This window comes from Pithys albifrons, chromosome 4, assembly GCF_047495875.1.
Source record: "Pithys albifrons albifrons isolate INPA30051 chromosome 4, PitAlb_v1, whole genome shotgun sequence".
Lineage (NCBI taxonomy): Eukaryota > Metazoa > Chordata > Aves > Passeriformes > Thamnophilidae > Pithys > Pithys albifrons.
The window spans coordinates 47,580,177-47,595,922 of record NC_092461.1 but is presented as its reverse complement, the minus strand read 5'-3'; the positions used below and the strand labels follow the sequence as shown (position 1 = coordinate 47,595,922).

Sequence of the window (15,746 nt, the reverse complement as noted above, 5' to 3'; positions counted from 1 at the left end):
GGCATAACTGTATTGGATATGTATCTAGGCCTGAGAGTGTAGATAACACAATATAAGTGCTTTGCCTGTCTAAACATGTTAAATAAATGAGCATTCACTATCGCATTCAAATACATTAGTAGATGTACTCGCATAGTTAATTTTCTTTTTAATGCACTACACGTGACATTCGCTATAGTGTATCTTACTGTTTGATGAAAGTTCTTCTACTTTCCCCCCTTTTAAACAGATCTTTATTTGAATAAGCCTTTATGGAACAGATCTTTGGCATATCTTCTTTTCAGGAAGTTTAGTCAGTGTAAGCAGAGATAAAGCAGTCATGTTACAAAGAATATTACATAAGGGAAGATTTTTTAGAGAAGGGGGTGACAAACATAAGGCAGGGGAAGAACACTCTTAAGAGGAAATCTGATTTCTTTCTTGCAGCTGTTTGGTTTTATTGAGATGTGATTTACATTCAAAATAAAACAAACTTGGAGTTATGAAAAAATATACAGGAAGTTTGGTGAAAATTATGACAAAAGTGCTGTATAAATTATTTTCATTCATATCTTATATTTTCATATTCTGGCTTTTCAGGAGACAAAATGAAAAGTTGCAATAAATATTCATGCTGCAAATAGTTAGGAAAACTATCCCCAAATTGTTATCCTTACGCATGAAAATTCCTGTATTGATAGAAGTAAGACAGTAAAAGTAAAAATTATATGCCTCTTTACCTTGAGCAAGTAACTGAAATAAAAAAAAAAAAGGAATGTGAAGATATGGCACCGAACTGATGTTTTAAATTCTGGACTCTGATACTATCAATTAAATCTTTCTGCTTTTATGTTTCCCGTAGGAGGGCAGCTTTGGTGTACCACAACCAAGGCCATCTCAGAGGGTGAAGAGCTGATTGCCTTTGTTGTAGATTTTGACTCAAGGCTGCAAGCTGCCAGTCAGATGACTCTCACAGAAGGCATGTATCCTGCACGCCTGCTGGACTCCATACAATTGCTCCCTCAACAAGCTGCAATGGCATCTATTTTGCCTACAGCTATTGTGAACAGTAAGTGATGAGTACTCTGGCGATTTCTTAAAACAGCAGTACTTTAAGGCACATATGAAGAGCTAATACAGCAATGGTGAATTCAAGACCACAGAAACCACACACAGCTCGAAGCCTGCATTTGTTCCTCTATCGTCTCAGATGAACTCGCAGATATAAGAGGAGCAAGAGCAGTCTGGCGAGAGCCTCACCCAGAGTACCGTCCTGCCCCCGTGTGGACATTCTGTAGTCTGCTCCCAGAGGCAGTAGGATCAGAAGCTCTTAAAGCAGATAAGATAGGACAGCAAGCATTAAAAGTCCACTCTCTGCTGCTCAAGTGAGCTTGTTGCTTACAGCTGCAGTTTGTGGTAATAATTCATGATACTCAGTGATAGAAAAAAAACACATCTTTTCAGTGGCTACTTTGAAATGAGCAGAGATCATGCCTTATAGGAACCCTGATTTGCTGTAGTATCTGCACTCAATGCGGCTGTCCAAAAATGTTTTTACATCCTCTGGTCATCAGTAGAGCCTATCAAGGACAAAATACAGCATGCTGTCCTAAGAGAGGAGAGACATGAATATTACTGAACTGAGACAATTCAGCTTGAATTAAATTTTATATCTCTTTTTGTTATTCCTGCTTTTTACATTTATACAGCCCTAGTTCCTCACTCTCCTCTAAGTACTTTTCAGACATATTGGCTGTTACCATGATCCTCACCACTCATCGCTTACGTATTGCACATTCTTAGCTCAGCACTTTGCAAGTCTGTCCATTTACACCCTGTGTTGGAGCACTTCTCGATGCTTCCTGTGGTTCCTAAGTATTATAATTAGTTATAGTGAACTACTAAACACAATATTTCAGGTGTGAATGCACATGCAGACACATGATCTGCCACTCAGCCTCACACCTAATAACACTGAGTCTTGAACAGTCACAACGTCTTCAAGTTCTTCAGATATTAATGGCAACTCATTTCATTCCATGTTTTTCCTCCTTTTATTTTTCCTAGTTGCTTATTTTCTGGGTAAACAATTCTGATAACTACACATTTATTGTTAGCCTATTTTAAAATATAAACCTTTAAATGTCCAAATCATCCAAGTCTTCCATTCCAGTGAGTGAGTTGCAGCAATTTCATGCTCTTTAGCTAAGCACATTCATTTTTACCCCAGCAGTGGGGCAGTGGTGGGCTGATACACCTGTTCACAGAACCAGCAATTAGCACTGCACAGGACCTTTCCAAACAAAGGTGTCTGAAGCAACTAAAATGCCTCAAAATTACCTCAGGTAGGGCAGACCTGTGTTTATAGCCAACAGTTTAAAGGGAGCCACTAGAATGAGTTACTTTGCCTAAAGGACGAGTACTCACGCACAGCTTGTTTCAGCTGAGGATGTATTGTTGCATAAATCTACAAAGTCAACTCTAGGCTTTAGCAAAGTAGATCTGTACAGCATCACATTTCTGGAAAAATCTGTGCTGTCATCATTGCCTTTTGCAGAGCCCTGGAAAGCCACACTGAACATTGATAAGACAAGTCTGTTTATGATGCATCAGCTGTTGCTATACAGGTTTAGGAGCAACTCAGAGTAACCTCTGTATTCTTGACTCCAGAAATAGCAAGTCTCACTGCTCAGAATTTTCCACCCTGGTTCCAAATCTGCCTCTGACCTGATGGAGCTGCTTTCACCTTTCATTGCTGAGTTGGTGAAATTCAATTTCTTCATTAAAGTCATGAACTATATGCAAGTCCAGTAATATGCTGAATGCACCTCTAGATTTGTAATGAGACATCTCAACATACTTTCTCTAGATCTCAGAAAAAAAGTCAGTTTCTATTAAAAATAGGGTTTAAGTTGGGATTTTTAATATTCCCTAACATTTTCTAGTTGAAAAAATCCAGAATTAAAATATTGCCTGTGGCTCATTCAGCTTGAACTTGAATGTTTCATTTCCTCAATTTATCCATTTAAATATTTGGAGAATATCCATTGAAATAAATTGAAATATTTTGCTTTTAAATAATCAAAACATTAATTTCAAGTAGCCTTTATTTGTTTTGCATTGCTGTAGGAGACTAATAGTTTCAGATCCCATCCCTCTATATTGTTCTCCCTGAAATTTCATCCCCTCTCCGTGCAAAACTCCTCAAATGCATTTGGTCTGCTTGGCATATAATGGCAGTCACATATTCACCCTGAATCACTGCAGCTACAGACTTTCCAGGCCATCTAGCCAATAGGAAGTAAAGATGGCTAGAAGTCAAATTCATTAAGAAGCTGATGGAATGCAGTCAAATAAATTCAAATAAGACATGTTGCCCATATCAGAATTTCATATTACTATTTTAAAACTTTCTCTTCTGTGAAGACATCAATGGTTCAACTTTTTAAATCATTTGAAGTCAAAACCAAATGCTGAAATGTTAGCTTAAACATGGGGCTGACATTTCAAATGATCCAAGCTGTATCAGTAATGTTTCAATAGTTGTATATCTTAGAATACTAACTGCTCCATTAAATATTTGTGACTTAAGTCTGTACATAATTTTTCAGTGGCAGAGGGAAAAATAGAAATTGGTAGTGGTATAAATATTTTTTTCACATCCACAAGCAGATAAATAGAGAAGTATTTGCAACACAGTCAGAAGCAAACTAAGCAATGTAAATTTTGGCTGCATTTGTAAATATTTGGCAAATAAAAGACTCATAAGTTTCAATGGGTTGGTGTCTTCAACCTTTATGCACCCAAAGGAATTGGAACAGAGCAGTTGTCCAATAGACTTCAATATTTGAAATTAAACACAAAGCATCACAAATGATAATGAATTACATCATCATCTACACATGTCATATTTTCAGAGCTGCCAACCATTTTCCAAGACTAAGTTAATTTCAATCTCTGGCAGCTTTTTGCATTCCGAAGTTTGAGGGAGTTTTGATGTTGACCAAGATATATTTTGATGTTGACTTCAATTGTGGACTGCCTGATCCTGAGGCCACATGTCACAATCTGGAGTCACTCATAATTTTATCTTCTCTTAATCTCAAAAACAGGTGAGAAATATCCAGACCAGATGCAGAGAATGATCCTAGGCCTATGGAGACTCCTGAAATGTATGCATGAGTGGGAAAAGTGTTAACTGACTTTAGCCATAAGTATAGAAGGGACTGTTCTCGTGATTTAAGAAATAAACAAGTTCTATTGCTCAAGTGTGGTCCCTGTCACAGTTTAATTTACTCCTGTAGATGTGCCCCAAAAGGGCAAGAATTTCATCTTATTCTAATTGATAGAGTGGAAGGTTCAGCTTTCAGAAAGGTCAGACAGGTCCTTTGTCCTTCTGAGATAGATAAATGACATGTTCTCTGTAGGTGTCCTCTGACAGGATATTAGCAACCAAATGCATGTCCATTTTGTGTAAATACATGACATGCGTTATTACTCTTCACATTAGTAAAGGATGTAGCCTTTGCTCTGTGACCAAAATCCCGACTCCTGCTGCTGGAAGCACTCTGTGCAACTTCCACATGGTCTCCCATTAGGGGGGCTGCTGACACTTTGGGATAGGATATAATGAAAAATTGCCTTATTTTTAGTAAATATCCCTTTTGCATAGTGAAAGGAGGAAAATCAACAATTTACCAAAAACAAAAGAACAAAAAATACATAAGAAATTTCAATTTCTGATGTTAATAAAAGCAGGAACCCAGGAAATATACATGCTTCTTAGTATAATATTACAATCAATATAGTAGTATCTTAAGGAGAAGTAACCCAGTCTGGCCTCATGGATATCAGAGCAACAGGATCTTATAGTAATATTTGCATAAGCATTCTGCAAATACACATTCTTCAGAATGATCTGCAGTTAGCAATCAAAAATTCTAAGGCCCAGAGCTGGAAAGGCTTGCGCACACACTTAAAAAAAAGTACAATTGAAAGATGTCACCTACTGAGTAGTGATGTATTGAAAATACAGCTTAGTTCTTGAATTAGTATTGCATGTTTCCAACAAAAGTTTCATTTCATTTTTAAATAATTATGTGTTAAAAACTTCTGGCTGTTTTCTTTGTGCATTTCTTTTTGAAGTATCCTTTTGAGTGAAACAACTGTCTCTCATGTTAAGTCTCTCGTCTGCAAGTGACTTTTTAATAAACCCATGGCTTTGCTTCCAATATTTTATTAAATAAACGTGTTTAATGGGGAAAGGAGGGGAATTAATCCAGCTGTGTTAATTGGTTGGCACAGAGTGCATTGTGGCTAACCTGCACCTGCTTATGTTTACTTGTAGAGGACATATTCCCTTGCAAATCCTGTGGCATTTGGTACCGAAGTGAGCGGAACCTGCAGGCCCATCTCATGTATTACTGCAGTGGGAGGCAAAGAGAGGGGCCACAGCTGTCAGAGGAAAGTGAAGACAGTGCTCAGCAGATATCCAGTGTCTGCCCCTTTCCACAGTGCACCAAAAGTTTTTCAAATGCAAGAGCTCTGGAAATGCACCTAAATTCTCACAGTGGTAAGTACCATGTATTGTCATGTATCATCTTCTAGACTGAGCTATTTGAAGAATTATTCTCTGTAGACATAAAGTGGATCAATGTCTCTTCAAATATATGCAAACATTGAATGTAGATCCTACCAAAATATCAACAGTTTCTGTCCTATGTTCTACACTAAGCACCTCTCCCAACCAACTAGTGTAATCTTCATTTAAATGCTGTGTCTCTCTTAAATGTGTGTATACATGTGTACAGGCAGCATTTCTTTACTGGGGGAGGTTTGCTCAAGAATTCAGACACAACCAATTACTTCAGGATTCCATCCACCAAACTGAAGTTTGCTAGAGTACAATCTCTACCTGTCCCTTTTTGATGCTCAGGAGAGAAATACACACAGTCAGAGGGCAAGTCCTTCTGAAGTAAGATCTTAGTATCCTAGAGTAGGCTTCTTAGGCAGAAGGCTTTAAGACCATGGTGCAGAACTCTGTTTGTTTCATAAAAAAACTTCTTGTTTGACAACAATATTCTTTTCCATTCTAATGAATATAAAATAGGGATAGTATTTTAGAATCACAGAAACAAAGAATGATAGGATTTTTAGGTTGGAAAAGACCTCTGAGATCATCGAGTCTATCCATTAATCCAGCACTGCCAAGTCCACCACTAAACCATGTCCCTAAGCACCACATTACCAGATCAGTGTAGATGACCAGTTTTGAATTGAATTAGGGCTGGAAACACAAATTAAGACTTTGCAGGACATTCTGCATTGGAGTTTTCAGTAATAGAGAAAGCCTACAAATAAGAAAGACTGCAGTGTCAGTGTGTGGTGCGTTGGCTCTCTGGTGTACAGAGCTGTGTCTGGAAAGATGCAAGGGCTTTGCAAGTGTTCCTGATCCTCCTTGCAAATGGATACAGACTAAAGGACACTAATGGGTGCTTTAGTCACAGAAGAAAGCCTTATTCAGCTGCAGTGTGAAAACTCCTGGGACGTTGGTAATCTACTCTGTGGATTTGGTGAAGTGAAAAATATTACAAATCTAGAAGGTATCATGTTGCCTTGGAGGAGTTTGGTACCTCACAAAACAGGAGTAGAAGAGGGTTGATTGAAAACTTCTTTATGTAGACAACACAGACAACCCTTAGCCATTCATTTAGAGGTCACATCTTTTTGTGCTTCAAGATCTTAACTTTGACTATCAGGCTATTGCCATTTTCTGTCTGTTGCCTAGCAAACATTTCACTGTTCAGTGAACCAGCAGAACCATAGGCTACAACAGCTTCAACAAGAGCAGGTGAATCCAGCCCAATGTGTCTTACAGCCTAGTAATTATAATCTGGTACTTTGGGAAGATAACAGATGAGTTTCTCCCTAACCAGAGGAAAAACTCTGAAATCTTAACTATTGTGCTAAAGATCTGCTTCAGCTATTTGTATTTGGTGACATAGAGTTGGCTTAGGTGTCCAGGGTTTTGAGCTATGAATTACTATGTATGCTTGTAATATAGAGATAAACATCTGTGTAGGTATTTCTTAGAACAGAGCCTGCACCTCAAGGTGTTCCCTTGCATCTTAGTCATAAACCAGTCTGTTCAATCATTCTTGCTTTCTTTCAGATCCTGTCAATTTTTATTTTTCTATACAGATTATCACAGGTTATAACACCTTTAGCATTAGGAATGAAACATCTCTTTTCCGAATGCCCTGTAAGATTTGGAAGCCTTGAGTTTGCATCAACTTCTGTTGCTGTTCCTGCTGGAGGCTCTAGTGGACCCATACCACTGGAGAATGGAGCCCTGACTGAAATGCAAATTCCACAGACACACTGCTGTCACTGCACCACATGATAGGGAAGCATATGAAGCACCAAATTATGTCAGTGGAGGAGATAAAGCCTCATACAGCCTCCTGGGAAAAAGTGCCTGACGGGAGCAAGCACTGATTAAAATGCTGTGTATCTCCTTGGTTCCCTTTTGGCCTTTGCAGCCAAGAGCAGGTCGAATTTCAAATGTCACTAGCAACTTGGGGGGTCACAGATGCTAGGGGAGAAGTGAGGATCTCCAGATACAACAGAGTGAGCTGCAGTATTCTTAGTTTTATACTGTCCAAGTACCACCAACCTAATTTACCTGAGTAGGGTGTGGTGTATATGTCAGTGTGTAGGCAGAGCAAATACTCACTTTTATGTCTGAATATCATCCCTACCAATATTTTTAGGAGTTTTATCTTCTAAAAGGTAACCAGAATCCATGTTGTTTCAGTAGAGAAATGTGGTCTTATCTCTGTTTAAAGCATTTTCAGTTTCACAATGCCATGAAACATGGAGGGTTTTGTTTAGTTGGTGACTGTAAGATAACTTAGAATGTACTGTATAGATAGGGAAGGTGGTATTGATTACATGAGGAAAAGATGTTGTATTATAGCAGTAGTTGCCAATGGCCATTATATGTGGAAGATAAAATGTCAGTGAAGCTGTGTCTTACTCGTCCTTTTACAATGAACACAACTCATCAGTTCTTTCTGATGAGGATACATCTGTAGCCTGTTCCCACACTACAGCCAAACCATGCAAGCAAAGAGCTCAGCATCAATAATGCTCAAAATGCTACTTTTGCTTTGTCTGTGGCTTTCAGATGCTCTTGAGGGCTGTACCTCAAGCCACATCATAACCTTGAACCTGTTGATCTCAATGCACTTTCTGTGCATTCAAAATTTCCAGTGATTGTGTATGGGGAACATTATGTCTCCCTTTAGTTGTAACTGTAATTTCTAAGACTTTTTCATTTAGAATAACTTCAGTTTATTTTTATTTTCTCCCTTGTTCTTTCTCTCTCTTCAGCTTCATTGAATGCATGCAAATACTCACGCTCTCCAAAGGAGAGTAGAAGTCTGGAAAAAACTTCTAGCAGTTAAGGAAATGACCAATTCAAGTATTTTCAGGGAGACTAATACCATCTCATCAGAAGAAAATTAGTTGTTCTCACTGTGTTTGTGCCTTTTGTGCAACTCATTCTCCAATATTGCTCATGAGGGATAAAATGGTCAATTTATTTTGTATTTTACTTGTCTTTTCTATAGGAGTGAAAATGGAAGAATTTCTCCCACCTGGTGCTAGTCTGAAATGCACAGTTTGTACTTACACTGCAGACTCAGTCATTAACTTTCATCAGCACCTGTTCTCGCATCTTACTCAAGCTGCCTTTAGATGCAATCACTGCCATTTTGGCTTCCAAACTCAGAGGGAGCTACTGCAGCACCAAGAGTTACATGTCTCTGGCAACAAAATTCAGAGAGAAAGTGACATTGAACACTCTCCAAGTGGAAATGAAGAAGGTTTACAGCCAGCAACGGACCTGTTGAGCAGAAATGATGTTCCCCAGAGCCAAAAGACCATGCAGACTAAAGATGCAAGTTCTGATACAGAGCTTGATAAATGTGAAAAAAAGGCCCCACTTTTCCTTCCAAACCAGAGGCCAGAAACACAGCCGGCAGCAAATAAGCAGAGTTTTTCATATACTAAAATAAAATCTGAACCATCTAGTCCAAGACTTGCTTCATCACCTGTTCAGCCTAATATTGGTCCTTCTTTCCCAATGGGACCTTTTCTTTCTCAGTTTGCTTTTCCCCAAGACATCACTGTGGTTCCTCAGGCTTCAGAGATATTAGCCAAAATGTCAGAACTAGTCCATCGAAGGCTGAGGCATGGAAGTAGCAATTATCCTCCTGTAATTTACAGTCCTCTGATGCCTAAAGGGGCTACATGTTTTGAGTGCAACATAACGTTCAATAATTTGGACAACTACTTGGTACACAAAAAGCATTATTGCAGCAGCCGATGGCAGCAGATGGCAAAGTCACCAGATTTTTCCAGTGTTCCAGAAAAAATGCCAGAAGCTGTAAGTCCCAGTAATGGTCAAAGCTCTATAAACATTCTGAATGCAGCTCCTCACACATCAGATCCAGAGAATCAACTTCTTCAGACATCTTGCATAAACTCTTCCAGTGTTTTAGATTTGATCGGGCCAAACAATAAAAGTCATGAAAAAGACTTCACTGCACAACCCAAGAAGCTGTCAAATGCAAGCAACGGTGACGAGAAGACAAATGGAAAGCCTTCTGATGTGAAGAATCCCAATGCTCCTTTAGTAGAGGGGGAAAGTGACCCTAACAAGACAACATGTGAAGCTTGTAATATTACTTTCAGCAGACATGAAACTTACATGGTCCACAAGCAGTATTACTGTGCCACTCGCCACGATCCCCCACTGAAGAGGTCTGCTTCCAACAAAGTGCCTGCCATGCAGAGAACAATGCGTACTCGGAAGCGAAGGAAGATGTATGAGATGTGCCTGCCAGAGCAAGAACAAAGGCCACCACTAGTTCAGCAGCGATTTCTAGAAGTGGCTAATCTTGGCAATCCTTGTACATCTACTCAAGAGTCAACAGAGGGCCTTGGAGAGTGTTACCATCCACGATGTGACATCTTTCCAGGAATAGTCTCGAAGCATCTGGAAACTTCACTATCTATTAACAAGTGCATTCCAGTTTCAAAGTGTGATACTCCCCATTCCACGGTGTCTTGCTTGGAGATGGATGTGCCAATAGATCTCAGTAAAAAATGCTTACCCCCATCAGAGAGGACATCCACTTCTCCCAAAAGGCTGCTGGACTACCATGAGTGCACGGTATGCAAGATCAGTTTTAACAAGGTAGAGAACTACCTGGCTCACAAGCAGAATTTTTGCCCTGTCACTGCCCATCAGCGTAATGATCTGGGACAACTCGACAGTAAGGTGTTTCAAAACCCAGAAAGTGAAAGAAACAGCCCAGATGTCAGTTATGAGAGAAGCATAATCAAATGTGAGAAAAATGGAAACTCGAAACAGTCCTCTCCTAATGGAAACTTATTTTCCACACACTTAGCAACACTTCAAGGACTAAAAGTCTTTAGTGAAGCAGCCCAGCTTATTGCTACAAAAGAAGAAAACAAACATTTGTTTCTTCCACAATGCCTTTACCCTGGAGCAATAAAGAAAGCTAAAGGAGCAGATCAACTTTCTCCATATTATGGAATAAAGCCAAGTGATTATATTTCTGGTTCTCTTGTCATTCATAATACTGATTTAGATCAAAGCACAAACACAGAAAGTGAATCTCCTAAAGGCCAGATGCCTTCAAATGGATGTGCTGTGCAGAAAAAAGAATCTCTTCCTCTACTGCCAAAAAACCGAGGCATGGTAATAGTTAATGGGGGACTAAAACAGGAGGAAAGACCTGCCGCTAACCCTCAGCAAGAAAACATTTCCCAGAATCCTCCACATGAAGATGGGCACAAGTCTCCTTCTTGGATCTCTGAGAATCCCTTAACTGCAAATGAAAATGTCTCTCCAGCAATTTCTACAGCAGAGGAACAGTTGTCTAGTATAGCTAAAGGTGTAAATGGTTCTTCCCAGGCTCCAACCAGTGGAAAGTATTGCCGACTGTGTGACATCCAGTTCAACAATCTTTCAAACTTTATAACTCATAAGAAGTTTTATTGCTCTTCACATGCAGCAGAACATGTCAAATGAAACAATTGGTCACCTCTTGTACCTGTGTTTAGCATATTGTTCCATACAATTTAAAGAAAGCTGTTTGAATTACATCTGGACAATCAGGAAATTTCACTATTGCTGAGTTGAAGACTTAAAGATGTAATTTCATTACAGTCCATTAGTAAAGTGTATTATTGGTGCCATTTTCAAAAATATTAATTTATTTTACCAGCAGTATTCATAGCTGTAGTTATGTTATTTTTTATTTAAAAACTTTATATTAAAGTCATTTGTAATGTTATTGTATAGTTATTGTGTAGCACATATGGTTTGCACTGTATAGTAGATTTTAAAGAAAATAGTCGCAAACAATACAGAAAAGCATTTTAGAAATAGCTTCAAAAGCACTTGTGTATCCTGATTTTTTTTCTTATATGTTGTTGCCAATATATGTATATGCTAAAATATAACTTGCAAAGAAGTTTTGACTATGCTGTGAAGTTCGCCTTAAAATTTCAATTTTTTGAACAATTGGGCTCAGATTGCACTTTATATTTTAGCAGATACATTACCTTAGTCATTAGGCTTTGCATTTGTATGTAGCAGTATGTTTCCGTCCACTTTCTTAATCTGAAACGTACGTTAAATGAAGATGGCATTTTCTTTCTTGTATAGTACTTGTATTTTCTTTCGCTGATGCATCTCTGTCTCAATTTTTAAACCTTTGCTGTTAAATGCAATACTTTATAAAGAATGAACAAAATTACTGGAAGCAGTATTGTAAGTAATGAGATCATATCAATCAGTTTTATCTTTTGAAAGGCACAGTCTAAAACAGAACCCAAAACTCAATGCTGCAATTATGAATCTAATTCATATATAAGATATATTTAAATATAAGAGTAGCAATACTGCAACTGGTGATCACAAAGATAATGTTCTACTTCTGATAGAAATAATTTCTCAACAAATGTTGTTACTATGCATGTATATGGATGGAATAAAATTCCAGGTCATTGGAGAAGTTTGGCAGTAATTTCTTTAAATTTGTTTTATTCTATTATTCAAGGTGGATTTAGAGCTCACAAACTGTAAAGAAGCTCTCGGGAACAGGCTAACATTGCCTGCTCTTTAATGGAAGCAAAGTACTGAAAGAGAAAATGAGTACAAAGGATGCCTCCACTTCCAAAGAGTCCTTGCTGACAGGTCACTAGTACAACTAAATCTACAACAACCTAGTGAACTAGAACTTAAAATGCAAGTGTCTAAAACCAGGAAGGCTGTTCTCTTTACTGGTGCCAAGGAACACATACTTCCCTGACAGTATCACCATTTGTCAGGATCAGTGGAAAAATCTCCTTCCTAACAGCTCTGGTATGATTCTTTCATGTATTCAATGTTCTTATATGAAAAATAATAGCTTTCATTTAATAGAATAGCTATTTGCTCCACTAATTCAGTACAGACATACTATTCAGTAATTTATATTATATTAAAATCTAAACAAGTACAATTAATAGCCTTCTTTTGCCATCTTCAGTCTTATGTACACCATTTTAATAAAAAAATTGATATTATAAAAGTGACTTATTGATGCACCTTCATCCTGCAAATTTGAAAGTAAAACTGACCTGAATAGTTACATAAACAATTGTATTTAATTTAGTTCCTATATCCGCCAAAGAAACAACTCAGAACAAATTACATAAAAGGATGGTATTTCAGCTGAGCAGCCAGTTAGAGTCTAGCATAGGAGCATGCAATGTCACTGACTTTCAGCAGTCCCCTCTCTGTGTACTTTGGAGCTGAACCTGTTCTTTGTTTTTGTTTATAAGTACATGTGATCTAGTAGGAAAAATAATAACAGTTAAAGAACTATTATTAATGACTCTGCTGGTTAGCTGGGCTTTCAGTACAGATCAAGAGTGCTTAAAATGATGTTAATTTTCACTTGCAACAAAGATAACAGGTGTATACATCAATTCTGTAGGCCCAAAATTTGTCCTATAGCAAATATGTTGGGTAATAAGACTTGAGAAGGAGAAAAAGCATTACAATCAGAGAATTGTTTGCAATTGGCAAATAAATATTTTTTAGAAAAGAGCACACCACTACATCTAATATTCCACTGTATTTGAGATAGATGGTACATTTTGACCTTTTTGGTGGCAAACATTATTTTGAAGATAAAGAACTAAGTGGTGATTACATCTGGATTGAAATAACCTAATTCAGAAAAATACACATGCATAAATGAAAACTCTTTAGGTGAAGCTGATCAGAAAGCCACAGGTAGTGTAATTTACAATTGCTGAGCTCTAGGAGTGGGTTCAGACTGTAAGAAAGTAAAGGAGAATAACAGGGTTAAAGGGAATACCTGGCTGAAAAGTGATGCCATAAGGGAAAAGCCTTATCACAAAACATTTCTGATCCAGAAATGCTTAGGGTACCTGATATATTCCAGAGGTAAATTAAAGCCTTTCATGCTGCATTATATTCTTCCAACTGGCTAGTCCAATTGCTTTCACACAACAGAATAATCCTGGTAGCATTTTATCTTTGTAAATCACCTATTTGGTTGACCAGTCCCATTTTACGAGTTCAAAACAAGCACAAGCTGTTCATCTATGGGCAGAGAGTTGCTCAATTTTAAACACATTTTGTACATTTTACTCACTTCACAGGAATAACTGGCAACTCTGACACATGCTAAACCCCAAAATTATACCATCAAACTCTCTGAAAGTAAAACTGTACAGTAGCTAGGTGGGTAGCAGATACAGACATTCAATTTCTTATACATTTGTTAAGAACATAAAAATATTTAATAAGCTTGTCACATTGCTGGGCATGTTTTCCCATAATTTTAATCATTTTCACTTTCTTTATTGCACTCTTTTTATTGCACTCTTTTTTTTTTTTAAATTTGCTCATGTGAAATAAGAACATAAACACTTTGACCAGCCAGAAATATCTCTCCTGTCTCTTAAACCAGTTTACACAATACTGGCCTAATCCCAGCTGGGGACTTGAAGCACAGCTGTTTAAGTTGTAAGCATTGTTTACAGGAACAAACTACTTAAATATGTTTTCTGACCAAGGGATTATTTGTATTCTCTTCAGATTATATCTATACATTTTTTCAAGTGATAAACTGCCTATTGCTAAAAAATTTCCTTCAATATAGACTCTTCCCAAGTTCTTCTTTCAGGTTTTTGTGGGTTTATTAATTATTTATCAAATCACCTGTGAAAAGGAGTCCATCCTTCATGAGTCTTTGACATCTGTCACTTAGCAGGGAGCAGAGCACCTCAGTTAAATGGTTTGGATCTGTTAATCCTTGTCAGCTGGAATCAGTGAATAAATCTTTGGGACTATTGAGTAGAGATGAATAGCTCAACAACAAGGCATTAAAGTATTTTCTGATTTTTTGTTAAAAAAAAAAATTGCTCCCCATGAAGACTTAATATTTAGAAGAGTTGGTTCCTGCTGCCTCCATGTGTACTGATTGCCTGGAGGGTTTTGTGTTCAGCTTTTGGGCTTTTTAAGGAAGATTTCCTTATTCACAAAATATCCTGTTCACAGGCAGTTCTCAGAATTAATGTGGTGGTCACATCCCTGTCTGCCTCATTTGTTCGAGTGTATCCTAAAATTAAGACATTGAAGGCTCTTGTGAGTCCTCATTCATACCACAATTTTCACAATTTTCTCAGAATGGTGGTGATAGTTTTTTTTTCTTTGTAGTCATAACTCAGGTGGATATGCCTAATGCAGGAAGTAAAGCATATGCAAGTATAGCTGATATCTGCTACTTTTGAATTAATTGTAACAATTTTAGGATTCTGGTATGCTCATTATTACAAATAATCTTAAAACTACCTTACTGATATTTGCTGCGGATCCACACTACTAATTTTTTCAGTCTTTCATTTCTACTAGGTAACCATTGACTGTGTTCACTGTCTGACACTGTGTGCAGGAATGTCACTGTCACATCCCAAAAACAATATGAATAGATGTATAAAATGATTTCTCCCTTGTACAGTAAATGCTGCCCCAGTGGCAAATGCAGAATGAAAAAAAAAATAATAACTAAAAAACCTGATGTAGAAATTAAAAAAAAAAAAAAAACAAAAATAATTTCCAGTACCACCGTCAGTTTGAGGTGTAGGTGGGGTAATTCACTTTGCTGAATGTGCATACGTAAGCTATGAACCAAAATCTACTCTAAAACGGTGGAACTCAGGTAGAGCTCTAAGCAGTCTGGAAAACCTGGCTTAAAGAAAATTCCATGGTGAGTATAATGAAGAAAGGGTAGTGGGGGACAATTGTATTGATGGGCAAAGAAAATAAGGAAAAAGGGAATCAGCGCTTTGCTAATCCAAAGACCATAGGATGGGTACACTGATGGCTGCAGAAGGCTGCAGTTACAAGGCATCAACACTATAAAAATGCTACATATACTGGGAGGCTTGTTGAGAAAGGTTAAAATACTGATGAGACAAAATCCTTGGAAGGTCACTCCCAAATGCTAAATATTGCCAATGGAAAGGTTCTGGCTTCTGTTGGTTTCCCTTTTTCCAAGGCTGACAATGGAGAAGAGAAACACAAGTCTTCTCACCTCCCAGATCACCTTCACAGCTGAGGAGTTATGCTGCCATGAACTGGCAGGACAGAC

General features: G+C 37.8%; 1 protein-coding gene across 1 annotated transcript in view; it reads left to right on the top strand.

Moving 5' to 3' along the window:
* Positions 1-12,094, top strand: part of ZFPM2 (zinc finger protein, FOG family member 2) — a 304,640-nt gene extending 292,546 nt beyond the window's left edge. Inside the window, exons 6-8 of the mRNA XM_071553049.1 lie at positions 842-1,048; positions 5,327-5,551; positions 8,613-12,094. Coding sequence (XP_071409150.1) covers positions 842-1,048; positions 5,327-5,551; positions 8,613-11,104 — 2,924 coding nt within the window. The 3' untranslated portion in view covers positions 11,105-12,094. The remainder of the gene's footprint in view (positions 1-841; positions 1,049-5,326; positions 5,552-8,612) is intronic.
* Positions 12,095-15,746: the final 3,652 nt, after the last annotated feature.